The sequence below is a fragment of the Cannabis sativa genome, chromosome 3 (assembly GCF_029168945.1).
Source record: "Cannabis sativa cultivar Pink pepper isolate KNU-18-1 chromosome 3, ASM2916894v1, whole genome shotgun sequence".
Classification (NCBI taxonomy): domain Eukaryota; kingdom Viridiplantae; phylum Streptophyta; class Magnoliopsida; order Rosales; family Cannabaceae; genus Cannabis; species Cannabis sativa.
The window spans coordinates 49,776,654-49,799,829 of NC_083603.1; the positions used below are offsets into that span (position 1 = coordinate 49,776,654).

Sequence of the window (23,176 nt, forward strand, 5' to 3'; positions counted from 1 at the left end):
ATTTTTGCTCACCAATCTTGAATCACCTTATCACAGGCCATGCCATTTGCTCGCTTATTTTTGTTCGGATCTCAGGCGTCTTTGCACCATCTGGATCTCGTGCGATTGGCTAACCATCTGGACAGGTGTGGATCGAAAGCCCGCTAGGGATATGGCTCTGATACCATGTTGAGAATCATGGGGTTCCATCTCAAAACCAATTGGCAATGAGTGGAGTAGCCCATGTTCTTATATATGGCTCAATACTTTTACATTTAATCCATGTGGGACAATGTTCTCCAATAAAAACAAAATTTAGATATGAGGTAGTATTTAGGTATGAATTCTAAATATCTTGTTTGACAAAATAGTTAGTAACTACACGAGAAAGTAATATTTTTTGGTAGTTTATGTTTAAAATAAAAAAAAATTTAGTAATTAGACTCAATTTTTATGGGGACCATGAGAATTGGAGAGTAATTGGAACCCCTCAATCACTTCCAATTACACAGATAGACCATCTCCAATGAGAGATGTAAAGTTAAGCTATATTTGACATAAAAAATAATTTTGTGACACTTTTACTTACATGAACTTTTACTATTGTGCTAATTGCATATTTGTAAATTTTGATGTAAAATTTTATGTAATTTAATGCTCAATTAATAATTTATTAAAAATATATAGAATAATAATAATAATGTAAAGGTAAATATAAAATTTAAGAGATATGCTAATAGACACCACTGGTGCCTAACACTCTCTATAGTGTCATACTGCTATTGGTGTAATTAAATTTTAGATCCCATATAATATAAAAAAATAGTTTTTACAGAATATCGTTAACCAATCGTAATACGCCACCTATAGATAGTGCTGACACTATTAGTGACCAATGCAATGCTCAAAATTAAATAATAATAAAACAAATCATTTAATGCAAAAGAACATGTTAACTAAAATTTAATAATAAAATATTAAAAATAATATAATGGTAAATATAAAAAAGATAGCATTTATTGTAATGTAAATTTTGTATCATACTAATTCAAATTTGGATATTTTTTGTTGTGTGACATACTTACATCACAATTTGACACACTATTGGAGTAGATTTTTAACAAAATTAACTATATTTTACATTTGTATCACTTTTTTTGCATCTCCATTAAAGATGCTTAGAGTGTAATTATATAATCAGACAAACATACTAAATTATGTAATTACTTCTAATTGCACACAAATATGTGATTTTCTAAACACGCCCCTAATAATTTGTTCAGCACCTTAAAATATAATAATGATTCCACAGTTTTAAAGGAATTCTAGGAAAGATCTTGTTTAGCTACTTCTGATTTCATGTCTTTTAAATCTATTAATATGTAAAGCATTGCATTAGATTCAGAATTCAGACACAAAGTTACAACCATAAAAACCTCTGCCAAAATCTCAGCACCAACCAAACAATGTTCTAAATTCCATAGAGAATGGCTCAACTTCTTTCCTTTGGAACAACCAGAGATTTACATTTGTAGTCTCATTATTCAAAACCAAAAGATAGAGACATACATATATAAATTATATATAAGACTAGTTAAGCTGAGAATCTTTTTCACAACCATGCTGGTTTCTTCAAAGCTGTAACAACAGCTTTCACCTGCAAGTAGTTGCTAAGGCTGTAGATACCTTTTTCCCTGCCTATACCGCTCATTTTGTACCCCCCGAAAGGAATTGCAGCGTCGAAAACATCAAAGCAGTTCACCCACACTGTTCCAGCTCTCAGCGCCCTTGTGAGGGTGTTTGCAGTGTCTATGTTCTTGGTGAAAACTCCAGCCGCTAATCCATATTTGCTTGCATTAGCTCTTCTAATTACTTCATCAATCTCCCTGGGGTTGAACAAAGTATACTTAGAGGAAATCCAAAGAAGCTTTTGTTTCTGAAATTGACTTGTAATGTTTCTTAACTTACTTGAATTTCAAGATCGTTTGAACTGGTCCAAAGATCTCCTCTTGGGCTATCAACATATCATCCTGATTGTTCGGGAAAAAAAAAAATGAAGTATAATAACAAACTCAAATTGATGTTGTTTTTTCTTGGCACATGTGTTGAACTTGGTTGAAGCTGTTATTATGGACAAAGCATACCTGAACATTAGAAAAAACAGTGGGTTGGATGAAGTACCCTTTGGAGCCAAATCTCTCACCTCCACATTCAAGGGTAGCATTGCTTTCAACACCAGATTTTATGTACTTCAAGATTTTCTTAAACTGTTCAGAGTCTATCTGGGAAGTTTCACAAGATTAGGAGGAAGAAGAATTAGTGTGTTACTCCAATTTAACTGAAAATCCTTGTTTAGAGCTACTTCAAATTATCAAGAGTGATAGGGAAGAGTACCTGAGGCCCTTGTTCCACACCCTTCTTGAAAGGATCACCAACAATACGATTCAAGGCTCGTGCCTTTGCTTTCTCTGTAAATTCATCATAGACACTTTCATGGACGAAAGTACGAGACCCAGCACAACAACATTGGCCCTGGAATGAAGCCGGTATTGGTTAATTATTGACATGAACATAATGAGATTCAAGTGAATCAGCCTCGTAGAGAAACAATAGAACAAACCTGATTAAAGAACAAAGCAAAATGAGCAAGCTCCACAGCATGGTCAATGTCTGCATCCTCACATACTATGAAAGGTGATTTCCCTCCAAGCTCTAATGTCACCGGCTTTAGATTACTTCTTGCGGCTAGTTCAAGAACAATTTTCCCAGTATTTGTTGATCCTGTGAAAGCTAGCTGAAATTGGAAGTAATAGGGGTTTTGAGAAGGTTAACTTTCTTTGAAAGACACTCATATTTTAGTGGCCAGAGAAGTGTTTTCTAAGCTTAGCATAGGCATGTCATTGTTATGTGTGCTCTCTTTAAAATACCTTGTCAACATCCATATGGCTTGCAAGAGCAGCACCAGCAGTTGGGCCAAAGCCAGAAACTATGTTCAAAACACCAGGTGGAAGGCCAGCCTATAACAATGTGACAAGAAATTAGTACACATAAAACCAAAACTTATAATTAGTATGAAATCCAAAACAAATTCAGTAGTATTGACAAAAGAAATCTACATAATCCTCTTCATGTCAGTCATGAGAATACCAACATTGAAGGTTAACATGGTTAAAGACTGTAAATCAGTTATATATAGTTCGTATTAATCAATTTTATCTTCTAACAAAGGGATGAAAGGGTTCAACTAAAGCCTACCTCTAGAAGTAACCTTCCCACATAAAGAGCAGTTAAAGGTGTTTGCTCAGCAGTCTTTAGGACAATAGTGTTTCCACAAGCTAGAGCAGGTCCAACCTTCCAAGCAAACATGAGAAGAGGAAAATTCCATGGAATAATCTGCCCTGCAACACCGATTGGCTCGTGCAACGTTTGAACATGATAATTCCCATCGGCTGGAACAGTTAGTCCATGGATTTTGTCCGCCCAACCTGGAAAAAAAATATCAGGAAATAGAATCATTGGAAATGAAGCAAAAAGAACCAAGGGACAGTCCAAATTCACTCTTGAAGTAGTCTTACCAGCATAGTAGCGAAACAAGCGCGCCAGCATTGGTACCTCGGCCTTTGCAGCCTGTTCAAAAGGCTTCCCATTATTCCATGACTCAAGTGCTGAGATTTCATCATTATGCTTCTCAACTAAATCGGCAAAGCGCAGCAGAACCCGTGATCTTTCCTGAAAGTTCCAAGCATTTGGTGAAAATGCAGCTTTAAAATCAACATGGGGGGTTATGAAATGAAATCATTCATTTGGTAACTTCAGAAACAAAAAAGCCATAACAGAAAGAGCACATAGTATTGTCATGTAGAGCTTACTGGATACTTAAAAAAATGAAAGAAAGAAATTACATAAGCAGTCATCTTTGGCCATGGTCCCTCATCAAAAGCCTTGCGCGCAGCAGCCACAGCTCGATCTATGTCTTCTGCATCACCCTCTGCAACATGAGCCAACACTTCTCCACTACGAGGGTCATATGTTGGGAATGTTTTGCCTGATTCCAGTTCACAAAATCAGCTCACAATGATCTAAACAATTTCAGTTTTGAGATAAATAATAATAAAAAAAAAAAGATGAAAATACAGACCTGAGGCTGCATCTACAAAGTGCCCATTAATAAGGTTCTTAGTATAAGTAACTTCAATAGGTGGAGTGATTAATTCTTCAACGGCGGCTGATGTACTGTACCTGCTAGTACAGCTGTTTCCACTGACAGAGCTTCCTGAAGCTGAAGATCACATTTTGATTATAAGAAAAATTATCAGTAAATAAAGTTAATGGTTTTCTCTGCATATCGAACTGGATATAATCTATTATTGTCCCTTGTTTGTATTTGTGGATCAGTCTAATTATCCAACACAAATCTTTGTTTAGTTGCAGAGAAAACTCTGATTTAAAATGAAACAAGGAGAAAAACTTTTGGCATGAACAAATTTAATAACAAGATAAAATCAAAATCTACTGCAACAACTCAATAGCTTGATCAATGACATAAGTATGTGTGTGATTTAGAAATCAAGAAAAAAAAACTGATTCAGAAAAAACCAAATGAAAAGGAACGGATTTAAAAGAACCACTTTTCATTATCAAGCAATCATTATCACACAACAGACGCCAAAAAATGAAAGGTGACAAAAGGTGAGATATATTTTACCAAGAGAACGAAGAAAAGAAGAGGATCCCAAAGCAGGAGAAAGGGAGAGAGAGCGAGAAAGCACTGAGGAAAGCCTCCGAGCAGCCATGGCTTTACAGAGAGAGAGAGAGAGAGAGAGAGAGAGAGAGAGAGAGAGAGAGAGAGAGATAAAGCTGGAAACTCAAAACTCTTATCCCTTTGGGTAGAGAAAAAGAACAGAGTCCCCTGTTCTTATATAACAAAAGAAATGAAATGAAAAAGGAAAAAGAAACAGTTTTTCCTATTATAACTCACTCATATCTATCTATCTATCTCTCTTTACATTCCTGTGAGTGTTCTTTTGTACGTTTTCAATTTTGTCCAACAAGTGGAAGAAATGCATGGCTTGACCCCACTATTCCCATTTATAATAATCTAAAATTAATGCAGCCTTTATATATTTAATATTATATATTTATGATATAATTTAGGGAGCGTTATCTTAGAGGGTATTAGTAGATTTTGACCACATAACTTATCTATAATAATCTCCAATTTATTTTACGCTCAACCTTCCATAAAGAGAAAAGTATCAAACGTTATGAAGATGAAGGAAACACTAGTTACACTAGCACCACAACCATTTGAAATCCATTCATATACAACTAATTAATTATAAATATAAGACTAATTTCGATTTTTACCTCACGAACTTTGACATGTACTAAATCATGCTTCATGAACTTTTCAGGTTATTAAAAATTCTCCACAACTATTGAGATTATTAGATTTAAGAACTTTTATCTAATTTTACTAAACAAAATCTGATGTGAATGAAATTTAGGAGGCATAATTTTGTACTTTTGAAAGATTGGGGACATGATTTAGTAAATATTAAAGTTCAATGAGTGGGATTTAGTATATGGACAATTGTCATATTAGTAAAATTGAATGAAATTGGACAGAAGTCTTTATATCTAACAATTTCAATAGTTCAAAGATATTTTTTAACGGTCTCAAAAGTTCAAGAAGCATGATTTGGTACATGCCAAAATTTAGATAGTAAAAATTTTAATTAGCCTAAATATAATATATTGAGATTTGGTAATATATTATTTGCAAGCATTTAAAAATATATATATTTACAAATTTGTAAAGGTATTTACATATATGTAAGTTTATTAAAATTTGATAAAATCGGTATATTTGTAAGATTTTGTGTTTTCAATTTTATTTTTAATTCTGGTGTATTTTTGAAAATTTGTCAAAAGTAAATGAGTTGATAGTTAGTCATATAAATAAATGGAAAAATACTGGATATGGATTATGTAAATTGATTGGATTAGATTTTCCAATATTTTCTTTTTTTTGTGAGATAATGTTTATTTTCTATTTCTAATTTCATAATGAAATCACACTATAAAATCACTGGATTCTATCCAATCAAATTTAATTTAATTTTCCAAACATAACTGTAGTAATCAGTAATAATGTGGAATGGTTTGTTCCCAATTTCGAACTTTAATAAGAGAAAATGGATAAAAAGAAAATCCATACGTATTTGAGCCAACCAAAGAAAGAGCAGTAGGTGCCAGGTGGATGAGGAATACTATACACGCCCTTCTCATGTGTGCATGCCAACCAAATTTAGCTCTTTCTTTCTTGGTTTTCTTTCCTTTTTTATAAAAGTTTGGAGCAATTTTTCTTTTCTTACCTCCAAGAAAAATTTAACGAAAATTTTTTAAAAAAAATTTACAAAAATGCATCACCGAAAATTTATTTTTACTCTTTATTTTTTTTTTATTTATAAAAATATTTCTTTAGTAAAAATAATAAACTATTTTTTAGTTGTTGTATAATTTATTTATAGTTGTCATGATATTTTTTTATTGATTTACAGTTGATTTATAATTGTCGTAGGGTTGATTTTAAGTTGTCTTTTTTTATTTTTTGTTGAACTAAGTATATTTTTATAATCTTAAAATTTTATAAGAATATTTTTATAATTAAAAAATTTAAGCCCTAAAATTAAATAAAATACAAAAAACTATTTTTAAAAATTCTCAAATTTCCACCTTATTAAGAAAAATAAAATAATGCTCCTTCAAAAATAAATAAATAAAATAAGATTTGCAAGGACCACCACTTTCAAACATTCATTTTAAAACTAGTTATTGTAATTCCATACCACATGCGGAATAAAAGATGGAAGATAGATTTGTCCAGCTTCTTCAAAGACACTATTAATATTTAAGAATCTCATAAATTTTTTAATTATTCATAGAGTTTTATATATTTTATTTAATAATTATTATAAAAAATTGTTAATCTCAAAGCACTAATTTATAGTGCTCTTAAATTTTACAACAACAACATACTAAAAAGCGATCCTAAATGTATAATAAAAAATATGATAGATCATACTCATGTCATCCTCATTATAAAAGTCAAAACTTTAACATGATTCTTTGTCAAATTATTACTAATGAAAATTGATTAGTTGATCTTCAAAATAATAATAAGACAGCCTGGAAAGATTAAAATTACATTTTACCTAACCTAAATAATAAATAACACTTTCCTTATTGGACTAATTAAATAGTAGTGTTTATAGTTGGGATAATTACATAAGGCACTATTTAAAAAAAAAAAAATTATATTTTTACGTTTAAAGAATTTTTTTTACATTTTTACGGTTTATTATGGAAACAATACAAAAATAACAAAAAAACTACATAAAAGTAACATCTAAATAACATCAAAACAACAATAAAAAATAACATACAAATGACAAAAAATCAACAAGAGTACAACATAAAAAGATCGTATTTTTTGTAATTAAAATCAAAAAATCGTAAAAATGTTTAAAATTCCGTGAAACAGTATTTTTGTAATTATTTTTGTTATTTTTGTGTATTTGTGAAATAATCCCTTTATAGTTTGTCAGGTTTTGTCGCTCTACTAGGGTTCTCGACCCTTTCCTTTCATGTTGAATTTCCTGCTTGTCCAATGTTGGTTGCCTTCTCCCATGGGTGGGTTACATTCTCATTTCAACGAAGAGCCTTTCTAGTATTACTCTTCGAGAGCTGGTACGATGGAGGATCTTTTGGAGCGTACAAAGCATTTAAACGTTAATGACAAAAAGGGCTGGGAAATAGACGAGTCTAGCTCGAAATCGGAGGGCAAGCTATGCTTCCTTGGCCAGTTGTGCACTCAGCAAGAGCACTGTAAATCCTTCCTAAAGAATCCCCTGTGTCGTATTCGGAATTTAATTGAGAAAGATTGGGATTTCAAATTTAAGGGAAAAATTGATTCTAGTCTCTTTCTTACTCTGTCTTTCAACAATCTGACCCACCTAGATTGAGTGCTGGTGAAAATGACATGGGTGTTGCAGCATGGCTTCTTGATTCTTGCACAAATAGACCACATTTTTTTTAATTGGGAAGCAGAATTGCAATTCTTTCCTCTGGAAGGTCGTGTTCTTCATCTCCATATCCCATCCATGATGAAGAACAATATAATATGACTTGCAGGGCTCACTGGTAGTGTCATCTCTGTTCAAGATTTGGATGTTCCTAAAATGGCAGCCAACGGCTATTTTCACTTCAAAGTTATGAGCTCCATTCATTCCAAAATTTTACAAGACCTCTTATTCCTGGCAAAGGACGGTAAAATCTAGCTCCCCTTTCGATGTAATCACCTCCCATATATATATGTGTGTTTTTGATGCGATAAAGTGGGTTGCGAAAGTAAAAATTGTAATGACCCAGAGGAATTATATCAAGACGCAGCTAGGAATATGGAAAAAGCATATGGGACTTGGCTGGCTATTGATTCTGCACCAAAATTTCAGCTTCTCTGAGAGCCAACCACTGTTAATGGGGTTCTTCCCCGAGCCCCTTCAAAACCTCTTCAGGGTAACCCTCCAAGTTATCGACACTACAACAAAGGGATCTCAGTCTTCTATTCACGCGGATCACCTTAAGGCTGTTATGGTTTTGGGAGGTTCTTAGGAATTTACTCAAGGAGAATACTTGGATTTTAAGGATGGGGATCAGTCTCCTGACTATTGTCATTTTATGTCCTTAATAAAATCCAATTTCAATGTAATCTTATTTATTTTCAATAAGGATCAGAAATCATACCGTGACCTAGTCATATGCTTTGTTCACATGTTTTATACATGATTATAGGTTTAATATATAAGTTCTATTAAATACCGAACATATAATTATTTACAATTACAGTGATGTCATCTCAGTGGAATGTAATTATAATTATATGCTTTAAACTATTTAGTCTCATGATTTATCAATGCACTAGATTTACACTAACGTGATAATCATCGATGTGGTTTACTTATAATTGTATAAGTATAATGTTTTTTCTAGGGTATTAGAAAAGTAAACTAGCATGGGATGTATCGGCTATACATCGGACTAGACCGATATTGACAGTAGAAAAGATATCATAAACTTACCATCATATTTTTTTAAAGTCAATGCCACTTAGTTGATCTTAATCCTGTGATGGTTAAGTTCTATCTTAATTGTACTATATGGGTTCTCTGACTTGTTTATTACAGCAGACTAATAGGATCGGTCCAATACTTACGTCTTGAGAACTCGGTAGTTCAATTAAGTGAGAGTGTTGATTTGTAACGTCCCTGCTTCAAGCCTCCGTTGGGTCCTTACACCCACGGAATAATGGCTCTTATACACGAGTACATCACTCTAGCTGCTTTCTGGATTGATGACTGACCCTACAGATCAACACGAGTGTTTTCAGCGTGCTTTGTCCTCACTCACACGCATCCTGGGAAAACTTCCTAGGAGGTCACCTATCCTTGAAATTGCTCCAGGCCAAGCACGCTTAACTGTGGAGTTCTTTCGAGATGAGCTACCGAAAAACAAGATGCACCTTATTGATATAGGTAGTACCAATCAATCCATTTAAGCCCTCTTCAATTGTGTAGTCTCATACCTACATAGCCTCAGAATCATCACACTCGATCTTCCCCAGGCGATGTGGGATTGCACAGCCTACCCGATATTTCCCCTTACGGATCACGGGACTACTGACTGTCACAATCACCCCCCCTTACGGGGTCCGACGTCCTCGTCGACCACACTTTCAGCTGGGTCAAGGCTCTGATACCAGTTGTAACGTCCCCGCTTCAAGCCTCCGTTGGGTCCTTACACTCACGGAATAATGGCTCTTATACACGAGTACATCACTCTAGCTGCTTTCTGGATTGATGACTGACCCTACAGATCAACACGAGTGTTTTCAGCGTGCTTTGTCCTCACTCACACGCATCATGGGAAAACTTCCCAGGAGGTCACCCATCCTTGAAATTGCTCCAGGCCAAGCACGCTTAACTGTGGAGTCCTTTCGAGATGGGCTACCGAAAAACAAGATGCACCTTGTTGATATAGGTAATACCAATCAATCAATTTAAGCCCTCTTCAATTGTGTAGTCCCATACCTACATAGGCTCAGAATCATCACACTTGATCTTCCCCAGGCGATGTGGGATTGCACAGCTTACCTGATATTTCCCCTTACGGATCACGGGACTACTGACTGTCACATGATTATAGATATAGAATCTATAACTTCTATGAGAAGTGAAATGATAGTTTTCTTAAAGCTTGGATTAATGCAATAAATGATAGAGCGCTCATTTCAATAAGTATATTAGTTTACTGAAATATCATTTACAAGTAGCTAAGTGTTTTAATGATAAAATACATTGAAGGGTAAAACAGTAAATTTGTCCATACACGATGTAAATCATCTATAAAGAATATTTGATTCTTTAGATTGAAACAATAGATAATTTATAGTGTATCTATTCTTGGTTAATAATCAAGAGTGCAATTTTGAATCTATAGTGGAGTCAGGAGGAATTAATAAGATAGAGAATTTACTCGATAAATTCTAGAACTACTTATTGGGAGCTTGGTTTCATAGGCCCATGGTCTCCGCACTAACTGGGATAATATTGTTTTGTAGTCTCAGTTAATTGATTTATTTAATCAAATAGGATTCTAAATAATGACTGTCTTATTTATGAATTTTACTAAGGAATGGCATAATTAAGAAGAAAAGAGAAATAAAGATTTATTTGTTAGTTAAGACACTTTGTGGGTCTAATTAATAAATATATTTAAATTGTATTTTATTTGATAATTATTAATAATTATTAAAATAAAATTGGTGTTTAAATAATTGTAAGAGATAAATGGTAAAATAAGAAAAGACATATTGTTTCATTTAAAAAAATAAAGTGGCATAAGGCTAACTCTAAAGCCCATATGCAATTCCGTCCTAAGAGTTGATTCAACCCAAGTCTTTATTTTAAGCCCATCTCATCTAAACTTAACCGTAAGTGAAGCCTATAAATAGAAAGAGAAGAAAGCTTTGATTGATTATGATTTTTTCTAAGATAGAAAACCCTAAAAAGCTCACTTCTTCTTCTCTTTAATTTTCAAAAATGCAGAGGCTATTTTCTCTTGAATTTTTTCATCAAAAATTGTGCTCCTTAGTGTTGAGAACTTCCCACACATTTTAAAGCAATACCCAACATAGTGAGAAAGACTATGTAGTCCAATTGTCATCAGAAGGAGAATCCAAGTTCATATCTTGATTATGTTGGGTTTTATGCCCTAAATAAAATTTCATTTCAATGAAATCCATTTTATTCAACATCAATAAAGAAACAGAAGTATTTTTCATTCATTTGTGTATGTTTCGGTTCACCTTATCAATTGCTTGTCTATTTGATTTATAAATTCATCTGAAACCCTTTTCACATACTTGATCCTGTTTATTGTGTTGTCAACCCTTTGGAAAGTAAACATGACTATGTGAATAAAGTTTCCTAGATTTATCAGACACAGGGTTTTACTGATATGATAATCTACAACAGAGTTTACTTGCATTTGGAGAAATGTTATGTTCTTTCCAGAGCATTGGTTAAAGTAAAGCTCAGGTTGGATGCATGGAGTATGCATCGGAAGGGACCGATATTGAACTTTGACTTAGATTTATTAAACATACCGTAATATCTGTTCAAGTCAATATCGCCTAGTTGATCCTAGATCAAATGATCTTAATCCTGTTATGATTAGACTCAATCTCAAGAGGTTATTCGTGTTCTTTGATTTGTTAGTTAAGCCTACTTTTAGGTCAGGGTGATACGTACATTTTGGGAACACGGTAGTGCAATTGAGTGGGAGTGCTAACATAAACATGGAATCTATAGCTTCTATCTGGCGAATAGTAAGTAAAGGATGATCTCCTTAGAGCTTGACCAAACAAAAATAAATGGTGGAGTACTCATTTCACATAAGCTGAAATATCATTTATACGGGGTTAAGTGTTTTAAGGATAAAATACATTGTAGGGTGTAACGGTAATCTAATCCCTTTACAGTGTATATCATTCATATAGAGGATCATTGATCAAATTAGGATTATAACAATGGATAACTAATGATGTGTCTATATGGTGGAACATATAGAGCATTCTATATACTGAGAGTGCAATTCTAAGTTCTATGCGTGGATTCAACGAAGAATTAATAAGTCAGTGAATTTAGGTTATAAATTTTTGATCTGCTTATTGGAAGCTCGGTTATATAGACCCATGGTCCCCCCACTAGTTGAGATAATATTGCTTGTAAGACTCATTTAATTGGTTTTGATTAATCAATTATAATTCTCAAATTAGACTATGTCTATTTGTGAATTTTTCACTAAGTAAGGGCGAATTTGTAAAGGAAGAGTTTTAGGGACATATTTGTTAATTATGATACTTTGTATGGTTCAATTAATAAATATGATAAATGACAATATTATTTAATAATTATTTATAGTTATTAAATAGTTAGAATTGGCATTTAAATGGTTGAATTTGAAAATTGGCGTTTTTGAGAAAATGAGATGCAGAAATGATAAAACTGCAAAATTGCAAAAAGTGAGGCCCAAATCCATATAGCCATGACCGACCACTTTAATAGGCTTTATCATCTGATATTTTCATTATTTTAATGCTAAATAATTCAAACCTAACCCTAGTGGAATGCTATAAATAGATAGTGAAGGCTTCAGAAAATTTACACTTAAACTTACACTTTTCATTCAGAGAAAAACCTGAGCCTTCTCTTTCTAAACCCTAGCCACCACTTCTCTCTCTCTCTTCTTCCTTGAAATTTCGAACCACTTAGCGATTAGAGTAGTGCCCACACACAGCAAGTGATACCTCAATCATAGTGAGGAAGATCGTGAAGAAAGACTTTCAACAAGAAGGAGTTTCAGCACTAAAGAAGGAGAGAAAGAGATCCAGGTTCAGATCTTGATAATACTCTGCGACAGAAAGGATACAAGGGTTAGAGATCTGAACGGAAGGAGTCATATTATTTCGCTGCACCCAATGTAAGGTTTCTCATACTTTATATGTGTTTATTTCATAATCGTTTTAGAAGTTCATATTTAGGGTGTTAATCAATATACTTGTGAGTAGATCTAAGATCCTGGTAAAATAATTTCCAACAGATTATACTCTGCAACAAAAAAGATCACGGATTAGAGGTCTGAACGGAAGGAGTCATGATGGTTATGAATGCTACTTATCCACTAAAGCTCATCTTTATCACTTTATAAAATGTGGTCAAATGACCACAAATCAGCATCAATAGAGACTAAAGGCATAAAAGTCATTCACATTATAACACAACCACATAAATATAAGGAAAATTTTATTTACACCCAAAAATCTATAAAGATACCTTAATTTAATAATTTTTATTTTATATAAAGTTTATATTTTTAATAGTACTAAGTCTTTTTTAACTTTCTTCTTCCAATTCATATTCTTAAAAAATATACCTATCAAATTAAAATAAATCATATTTTAAATATTATGACCAAAAAATTAAATTATAAAATTATAAAAAAATTTCTTAGAAAAAATAAAATATATATATATATACATGATTTAGAAAAAAAATATAAAAATAAAATTAAAATAAGTATTAAAATTAATATAAAATAATGTAAGGAATTTTTTTTTTTAAAAAAATATGAGTAACTTTTAAAAATTATTTAAGTATTTATTTAATAATAGGGTGTAATTATTATTTTATGGAGAATATATAATCACATATATTTATAATTATCCATACTACATAATTTCACATATTTGGACCCCGAACTCTGTCTAAACCAAAATACTAGATTGTGACTACACCGCACTAACTTGTCAAAAATTACATGTAATACCTCAAAACAAATACACTATAATAATGTAGTCTATTAGCACATAGTATAATAAAATTACACTTTTACCCTCATTAGGTCAAAATTACAAAAAATCCCCTATACAAATAAATGGAGACTTAAACTCAATATTCACATACAATGATACATAATTAATTATATAATAATATAATCTCACATTAATATTTAATTGTGTTAATTAAGATTGCTAATTCATATTCATATCTCATTTTTAAGTTATTACAATGTTAGTTCGGCCAACTCCACCAAAAGTGATATCAAAAGTTGAGTTCAAACCTGAAGCTCTGCCATTGGTGGACAAATATTAGTAGCCCCTCCATTGACAGTGATTTCATTAATGTTGATGTTACTGTTAACATTCTAATTTTGGTTCGTAGCCATTGTGATCTTCCTCTAAAGTCATAGAATATTACTGAAGCACTCTTCTTCTAGTGCCAAATGTTGTCAGAAGAAAATAAACAACACCTAAAACTATGAGAATTTAAGCTATACCAGAACATTCACAAGCTGAACTGCGAGTATTCACATAGATTGGCTAACACTCAAAGTAAAATAGTTAGTAATAGAATGTAAACAAGTATATAAAAGACACAAAAAAATTATAGTTGTTTAGCTAGAACTTGGTCTGCTTAGTCCACTTTAAAAAGATAAATTATGATCGTTTATTCGTATCAGATCACTTTTTTATATAGAAGTAAAGTGATCATTTAGTTACATAACCTACCAGTTATGATCGTTACAACATTAGTTACACTTAATTGAAATGAAAAATATTTATGAAATAAATGTAAGAATAATTTCAATTGTTCTTATTTAATACTCAAACAGGTGCGGCTACTTTAATCACACATTGACAGTTCGTATTCTTGGTAATATGCAAACTTGTGGGTTCACTCGAGTTACCGCATGTATTGGATATTTGGACCATCTGCGCTAGACACATAAACCCTTTCGGGTTGATGCGAGAAGCTATTGATGTTTCATATTATAGAATGCATGTGATTATACTAATCACGTATTGGGCATTCACATACTGACAGCACAAAATTCGTGGGGTCCATGATGAGTTATTGCGTACAGTAGTCATTTGGACCAATTGCCATAAATATGCAATTTTTACATAGGTTTTTACTAACAACACTAGGTCATCGCATATATTCGATATATGTCGCAGTCGTGCTAATTTCTCTTTTATTCTATTTACTATACGACACATAGTGTATGACTTGACCCCTATCTCGATCACACCTTCTTGTATATTTTTATTATGCAAGAAAAATTCTATCAGGGTTTACACCCTTGATTCGTAATCCTTTTTCTATTGGAACTAGGTCTACATGTCAATTAAATATGAGACTATACTTGCTATTTTAGGTGAAAAATCTATCCTATAACAATATACACTATTAAGTTTTTTCACGTTATTTTCTTGCTATTTGTATGTTGCTTTTCTCTTATTTTTATATTACTTTTTTTTTTGCATGTTATTTTTATCACATGCCGCAAAATTATAATTAAAATGTAAAAAATAAAATAAAATTATTTGACCATCAAAATGTTAAAATTTTACCAAAAATATTATTTTGTGTAAGTTTTTCAAAAGAAAAACCTCTGTATTTTTATTGTTTCTTTTATCAGCTAGACTAAACATAAAATTTATCCAATTATTAAAGTTGTAAATAAACAAACTAACAATGCCGTGAATAATGACACTATATAACATAACATGTATAGTGAGTTTTTTATTCACTACTATAAAAGAGGCCATAATTAAAAAATCAATATATAAAGAAAAAGTATAATGGAGTGACGTAAAAATAAGTGAGATACAATGATACAACAAGTGAGATACAATAATAACAATAATTTTAAATGATCGAGATATGAAAATAATGCATGATGGGCAACACCGTAATTTTTTTCTACACCACCCTATTTATTTATTTTTATAAAAATAATTTCTTTTAACAAAGTAATTTAAAATACTACATATAATAATTACTAAAATTGTATATTTAGTTTTTAATAAATAAAATTATTAATAATAATATGAAATAAAATAGTATATTTATAATTTTACTATACATTAGAATTATATTTTATTTTAAGTAACTATTTATTATAATATTAAAAAAAATTAAATTAATTGTGCGAAGCGACTATATTACCTAGTTTATTAATAATTTAATTGTACATCCACTCTCTCATGTTTCATCTTTGTCCTACTTTATATTATCATGGCTAAAGATATATATATAATTTTATTTGGGAAGTTTTGTGGGACCACGGGTAAATGATTTTTCTGGTACAAGAGATGTAACGCCCTAATGCTAAGGCACGCTACAGTGCTTTTTCAATAATTGTGCGATCTTTGCTAATCAAAGAAATTTCTCGAAAAACGTGTCAAATTAAAACTTTTGCATTAAACATTAAACTTTGTAATTTAATAAAATATTTACAAGTGCCGGGATCCCGATTTTTAAAACTTTACAAACTTTACTTTTAAACATATATTCCAAAATATACGGATTTACAGGTCGCACAGCGACATTCAAAATACAACTCCCAGATGTCCCGAGACCGAACACTCCAGGTCACGCTGCTTGACATGTACAATCTCACCCGAGCTCAGGTTCACTCCTGTTCAGCTTTCGCCTTTCCTTTACCTACACATGGAAGCAGAAACTGTGAGTCGACAGACTCAGTAAGAAATGCATATAACATACATATAATTTCCGACCTGTAAATAGGCGCCCATACACCTATTTACAGAGCTTAACAGATAAGCATGAACGTTCAATACCAGGGTACAACCACTATACCACATACACAACGTACCTCGCTGTACGAGTGTTGGTAGGGTTTATCCCGATCACTGAGTATCACTGAGTGATGTACCACACACCTTAGCATTTTCTATGCTTGTGTTGGTATCACTGTATCGTACTCAAATTAACAATAATCACTGTACCAATACACTCACACAAGTGCTGGTAGTGTTTAACATATTTTAAGCATGCATATATAAACACATATACACACATTCAGATAATCACATCATACATTATACACAGTTCTTACCTGTTTTCCGAATTCAAGTGTGCTGGCCGACCTGAACGGAATTTACGTGCTAGATGGATGCCCTAATCACAAGAATGATAACACAGATGAGTGACTCGCCAAATCACTTTCCGGGACTTAAAACCCGAAACTAAATGTTCCCCTATCACTAAACCTCATGGCAATACCCTATATTACCCAAAATTGGCCAAAACTAGGGTTGGAAAAATCCCCAACAGTGAGACCGGATCCAACCGCATCCCGGTTCGGGTCACCAACCTGGCCGACCGGTTGGTACAGACCACCCGTAACCGAATTCCGGTTCATCTCGTAAACCCAAAAAATTCTCCCCCTTGATTCAAATCAAGCCCAATCTTTACCAAACTCTCCAGAGCTCCTAAACAAGGCATACACAATAAAACCCAGCCAGTATTTCACAGAAAAACTCAGTAAATAACAACTTGCCATTAAAGCTTAAAGTTAAAGGTTTTATGCTCAAATTAACACAAAACCTAAATCAACCAACCAAACTAGCTACTATGACCTTTAATCAATTCCAACTAAACCCGAAATTCACCTCCTAATCAACCCAAACCATAACAGCCATTAAAACACCAAACCATAAGCTCAAACTAAGGTAAAACTTAAAGAAAAACATGAAACCAATGTTCTAGGGTTACCTTTGGTTGCTTCTCCTTAAATTTCCAGCTCAATCACAGAGAATTAGGAAGAAAAAGATTGCCCTTGCCCTTGATTTGTCTCAGCCGAAAGAGAGGAAGAGAGAAAGAGATACTTAGGTTGGTTTTTCTCTTTAATTTCTTTTCTTTTGATTTTCTAAATTGGGAAAATGAACTTAACTAAACCTTGGCTGAAATTAATTAGATTAGGTGTCACAAACCTAGGGCAGCCACCTATCACTTATTAATTTAAAAGACAAAAATGCCCTTAGACTTAAACTAAGGCATTTCTTTGAAACTAGGGGTAAAATGGTCAATTTCCATAACCCCGCTCAAACCCGATAATTAATTTTCTCTAAAATATTCCCCACTATAAAATAGGGTTCTAAAATTACCCATGTGATTAATCTAGCCATCCATCGCATTTTCCGTTGTCGCCGAGCAAAAATTACAAAATTAACATATTTCACATATAAGCTAAATAATACCCCTAGAGTTTAATAAAATCTCCGGAATTGAGAAATTATAACTCTAACATTTACTTCTAAATATTGGGGTCCACAAATAAATTAATTCACAAATAATAATAAAATAATAAAAATTAGTGCTAATTGCCTTTTCTAATCCACAATACTAGAGCGGTCATTACAATTATCCCCCCGTTAATAGGATTTCGTCCCCGAAATCTAACCTGAATAGCTACGGATGTTGAGTCCTCATATCCGACTCCAACTCCCGGTGTGGCTTCTTCCACTTTACTATTCCTCCGAGCACCTTAACCAAAGGTCAATAGTCTTGTTCCGAAGAACTTTTTCTTTTCTATCCAAAATCTGAACAGGTTGCTCTTCATAAGATAAGTCTGGTTGAAGTTCAAGGGCTTCATAACTCAAGACATGAGTCGGGTCTGACACGTATTTCCTTAACATAGAAATGTGAAATACGTCATGAACAGCTGACAATGCTGGTGGTAAGGCTAGCCGATACGCTACCTGCCCGACCTTCTCAAGTATCTGAAATGGCCCAATGAACCTAGGGCTTAACTTACCCTTCTTCCCGAAGCGCCGAATACCCTTCATGGGTGAAACTCGCAGGAAAACATGTTCCCCTGCCTGAAATGTGACATCTCTGCGCTTCGGATCAGCATAATTTTTCTGCCTGCTTTGAGAAGCAAGCATCCGAGCCTTGATCTTATCAATAGCTTCGTTGGTCTTCGCACTAACTCGGGACCCGTGTACTTCCTTTCTCCGGTCTCGTCCCAATGAATAGGAGAACGACATTTTCTACCATATAGCATCTCATAGGGAGCCATCCCTATTGTACTTTGGTAGCTGTTGTTGTAGGAGAACTCAATTAGTGGCAAGTACTTAACCCATGAACCCTCAAAGTCCATGACACAGGCTCGTAATAGGTCTTCTAAAATCTGGATAGTTCTTTCTGACTGACCATCAGTCTGAGGGTGAAAGGCTGTACTAAACTTTAACTTGGTACCCATAGCCTTCTGGAGACTCACCCAAAACTTCGATGTGAACTTTGGATCCCCGTCGATACAATAGATTTAGGGGCTCCATGGAGACGAACTATCTCCTTCACATACAATTCGGCATATTGATCCACCGAATATGTAACTTTCACCGGTAAGAAATGAGCCGACTTTGTGAATCCGTCCACGATAACCCAAACGGTAATCATACATCCCCGTGGTTCTAGGCAAACCGGTTACGAAGTCCATTGTGATGTCCTCCCACTTCCATTCCGGAAGGACTAAAGGTTGCAATAATCCCGCCGCCTGCGATGTTCGGCCTTAATCTGTGGCGGGTTAAACACTTGGACACGTAGTCCACCACATCTCTTTTCATCCCATACCACCGAAGTAGGGTTTCAAATCCCGATACATCTTGGTGGTTCCGGATGCAATGAATATGGAGTGGTGTGAGCTTCATCCAGTATTTCTTTCTTAAGCTCATTCACACAAGGAACACAGACTCGAGCCTTATATAACAACATTCCACTGTTCGAGACTGAAAAACCTCTAGGCCGACCGGCCACCACCTCATCTCGAACTTTAACTAGCTCGGGATCTTCCAGTTGCGCCTTTCTGATTCTTTCCAACAGATCAGATTAGAGTGTTAAATTATGTAGTTTCCCGACCACGAATTCAATTCCTGCACTAACCATTTCCGAGGCTAGCTGAGGAGCTATCATAACCGTAGTACACACTTGACCGGGACCTTTTCTCGCTCGGAGCGTCGGCCACAACATTGGCTTTTCCGGGTGATACAGTATTTCACAATCGTAGTCCTTAACCAACTCCAACCACCTTCTCTGCCTCATATTCAGATCTTTTTGGGTGAAAAAGTATTTGAGACTTTTATGATCTGTATAAATTTCACACTTCTCACCGTAAAGATAATGTCGCCAAATTTTTAAAGCAAAAACCACGGCGGCGAGCTCTAAATCATGAGTTGGATAACGCCGCTCATAATCCTTCGATTGACGAGAGGCATAAGCTATGACTCGTCGCCTTGCATCGAACGCATCCTGCACTCGTCCGGAAGCATCACAATACACAACAAATTTCTCTTGATCCGATGGCAAAGCTAACACCGAGCCGTTATCAAACGCCGCTTCAACTCCCGAAAGCTTGATTCACACTTATCCGACCACACGAATCTCTCGATTTTTCTTAGACAATTCGGTTAGGGGCATAGAAAGCTTAGAAAATCCTTCGACGAAACGTCGATAATACCCCGCTAACCCGAGAAAACTTCGAATTCTGTCACGTACTTGGGCCTCGGCCAATTCTTCACCGATTCTATCTTGTTTGGATCAACCATAATTCCATTTTTCCCAACTATGTGACCCAAAAAGGATACCTCGGACAACCGTAATTCGCACTTTTTGAACTTGGCATACGGCTTGTGATCTCTAAGTCGTCGTAACACCATTCGGAGATGATGCTCGTGCTCCTCTTCTGACTGAGAGTACACAAGAATGTCATCGATAAACACTATAACGCAGTTATCGAGGAAATCCTTGAACACCCTATTCATGAGATCCATAAAGGCCGCAGGAGCATTAGTCAATCCGAATGACATTACTAAAAATTCATAGTGCCCATATCCGGTTCTAAAAGCGCCTTCGGTATGTCCTCCTCCCGACCCCGAGTTGATGATAACCGGACCGTAAATCAATCTTCGAGAACACCGTCTTTCCCCGAAGCCGATCGAACGGATCATCGATCCTAGGCAACGGGTACTTGTTCTTAACCGTCACTTATTCGGTTCCCGATAATCAATACACATTCGAGGGAACCATCTTTCTTCTTTACAAAAAGAACCGAGCTCCCCGGGGCGATACACCGGGTCGAATAAACCCAATATCCGGCATCCCCGAAGTTGCAACTTAAGCTCCTTGAGTTCTGCCGGAGCCATCCTATATGGAGCTTTAGAGACGGGTTCGACTCCGGTGTGCCAAATCAATTACAAAATCAATCTCTCGCCGTGGCGGCAATCCCGGCAATTCCTCGGGGAACACATCAAGAAAATCTTTCACCACCCGACTACCTCGAGCCCAAATGTTTCGTGTCTGCTGGAGTCAAAAACTACCGCTAGAAATCCTACACAACCATTGTATAGTAAATCCCTAGCTCTCAACACGAAATAACCGGATCCGAGACCCACGAACCGATCCAACATAAACAAATGGATCTTCACCTTCCGCCGAAAAGTCACCATTTTACGCCTACAATCTATACCGGCCGAATATTTGGATAGGAAATCCATTCCCGTATAATATCAAACTCGGTTAGTTTCAATTCTATGAGATCGGTACTCAATTCCCTATCTTCGATCCTAATCGGCATAGACCTAATGCGCCTATTAGAGATAACCAATTCCCGCTAGGCATTAGGGTTCCAAACCCTCTTTCTAAAATGTCACAAGGCCTACCCAAAAGATCAATCACCCTTGTAGCCACATAAGAACGTGTAGCTCCCGAGTCAAATAATACCGTAAATAACAAGTTGTTGACGGGAAGGCCGACTGTCACAACGAAGGACCGGCCGCGGCATCGGCTTGGGTGATGGCAAACACACGAGCAGGAGCGGTTTCATCTCGGCTTTCGGCTCCTCTTTCTTTGCAGGGGGCAATCTTTCTTGAAATGCCCCACCATGCCACATAAGAAGCATGTCTTCCGGTTACACTCTCCCGGATGATGTTTCGCACCTTGGACACTCGGGATAAGAATAACCACAGGCGTCCTCCTCCGCCTTGGTTCCCACGGAACCGCTTGCTTTGCCCCGAGCCACCGGAAAGCCGGAACAACCTTTCTTTTACGCTCAATGGTGGAGTCACCACCATCCCTACCATAAACGGGAGTAGGAACGGTGGGGGTTCCACCAACACTCGGAGTCACCGGGGCTCCCGAAGAAACTTTACCGCACCCTCGGCTCTCAAAGCCTTCTCAACCATATCCGCATACGTGGTTGCTTCGGTAGTGGTAATAACCGGATCGTGCCGATCTTTGCACTCAAACCCGCTAAATATTTTTCTTTCTTACCGAAGTCCGTGGGCACAATTCCCTGCGCCAATTTAGCCAACCGATCAAACTTCGTTGTATACTCGGTGGTCGACATACCCTCGGTACGAACTAGATCGATAAACTCTTTCCGCTTTGCACTCGCGGATCGCTTCATTGTAATACTTGGAGTTGAACAACTCCCCGAATTCTTCCTGGGTCATCGGTGTGACGTCCCGTGTGAGGGTTATCAATTCCCACCACACAAGGGCATCTTCCCGAAGGCTGGAAAGTGGCGCGAGCCACCCGATCATTTCCAACCACTCCCATAAAGTTGAGAATACGCTCAATCATCGAAAGCCATTGCTCGGCCTTCATCACATCGAGCCTCCCGAAACACTTTGGAGGTGCCTCGTTTTCGAAATCTTTCGTACAACGGTTCCATACGGTTGCCAACAACGGGTTGTTCTGGCTTGCCGGAACCGCAACGGCTCGAACTTGTTGAGGAGGCACGGCGGGAGGACCTGCTGCCTCGGCCTTTGAATCTCTTCATCTTGTCGACGAATTCTTTCCGCATTTCGGCAAATCTTTGCTCCCAATCGGGAGGAGCTTGAGGTGGATTTACGGTGGCGACCACCCCGAGCTCTACCACGGCCACGGCCGCGACCACGGGATTTTGAGGATTCCCCCCGACCGCCTCCGCCTCAACCATGCCACCCTGGTTTCTTGTATTTCGCGGGGCGTCCATTTAATAGGACTTAGCCACGCGAATCCATAAGGTAGGCAGGTTAGACGGCGATCAAAATTTACACCGCTCTTAATAGCATAAGGCAACGCACTTTCTTTTCTTTTTATAGAAATATATTTAATTTAAATCTAATATGCTTCCTAACATGCTTTTACATCACACTTATTTAACATACTAAACAAGTACGGGCTTGCGAACCGTGAACCGAGCTTTCTCGATGAAGATTGTA

The 23,176-nt window shown here is 35.6% G+C and overlaps 1 protein-coding gene across 2 annotated transcripts; it reads right to left on the minus strand.

The window, feature by feature from the left end:
- Positions 1-1,343: 1,343 nt before the first annotated feature.
- LOC115709636 (aldehyde dehydrogenase family 2 member B4, mitochondrial) lies at positions 1,344-4,997 on the minus strand. Of its 2 annotated transcripts, none has more exons than XM_061112024.1 (12): positions 4,817-4,997; positions 4,685-4,780; positions 4,118-4,258; positions 3,882-4,024; positions 3,555-3,708; positions 3,235-3,464; positions 2,907-2,996; positions 2,600-2,773; positions 2,374-2,511; positions 2,124-2,261; positions 1,948-2,009; positions 1,344-1,865 (listed from the first exon to the last, which is right to left on the minus strand). In XM_061112024.1, exons 2-12 carry the CDS (start codon positions 4,770-4,772, stop codon positions 1,592-1,594), a joined length of 1,632 nt encoding a protein of 543 aa, XP_060968007.1. In that variant the 5' UTR covers positions 4,773-4,780; positions 4,817-4,997; the 3' UTR covers positions 1,344-1,591. The 2 variants fall into 2 exon arrangements, with proteins under 2 accessions (XP_060968007.1, XP_060968006.1); XM_061112023.1 differs by having other exon boundaries at positions 4,813-4,997.
- Between the last annotated feature and the right edge of the window lie 18,179 nt (positions 4,998-23,176).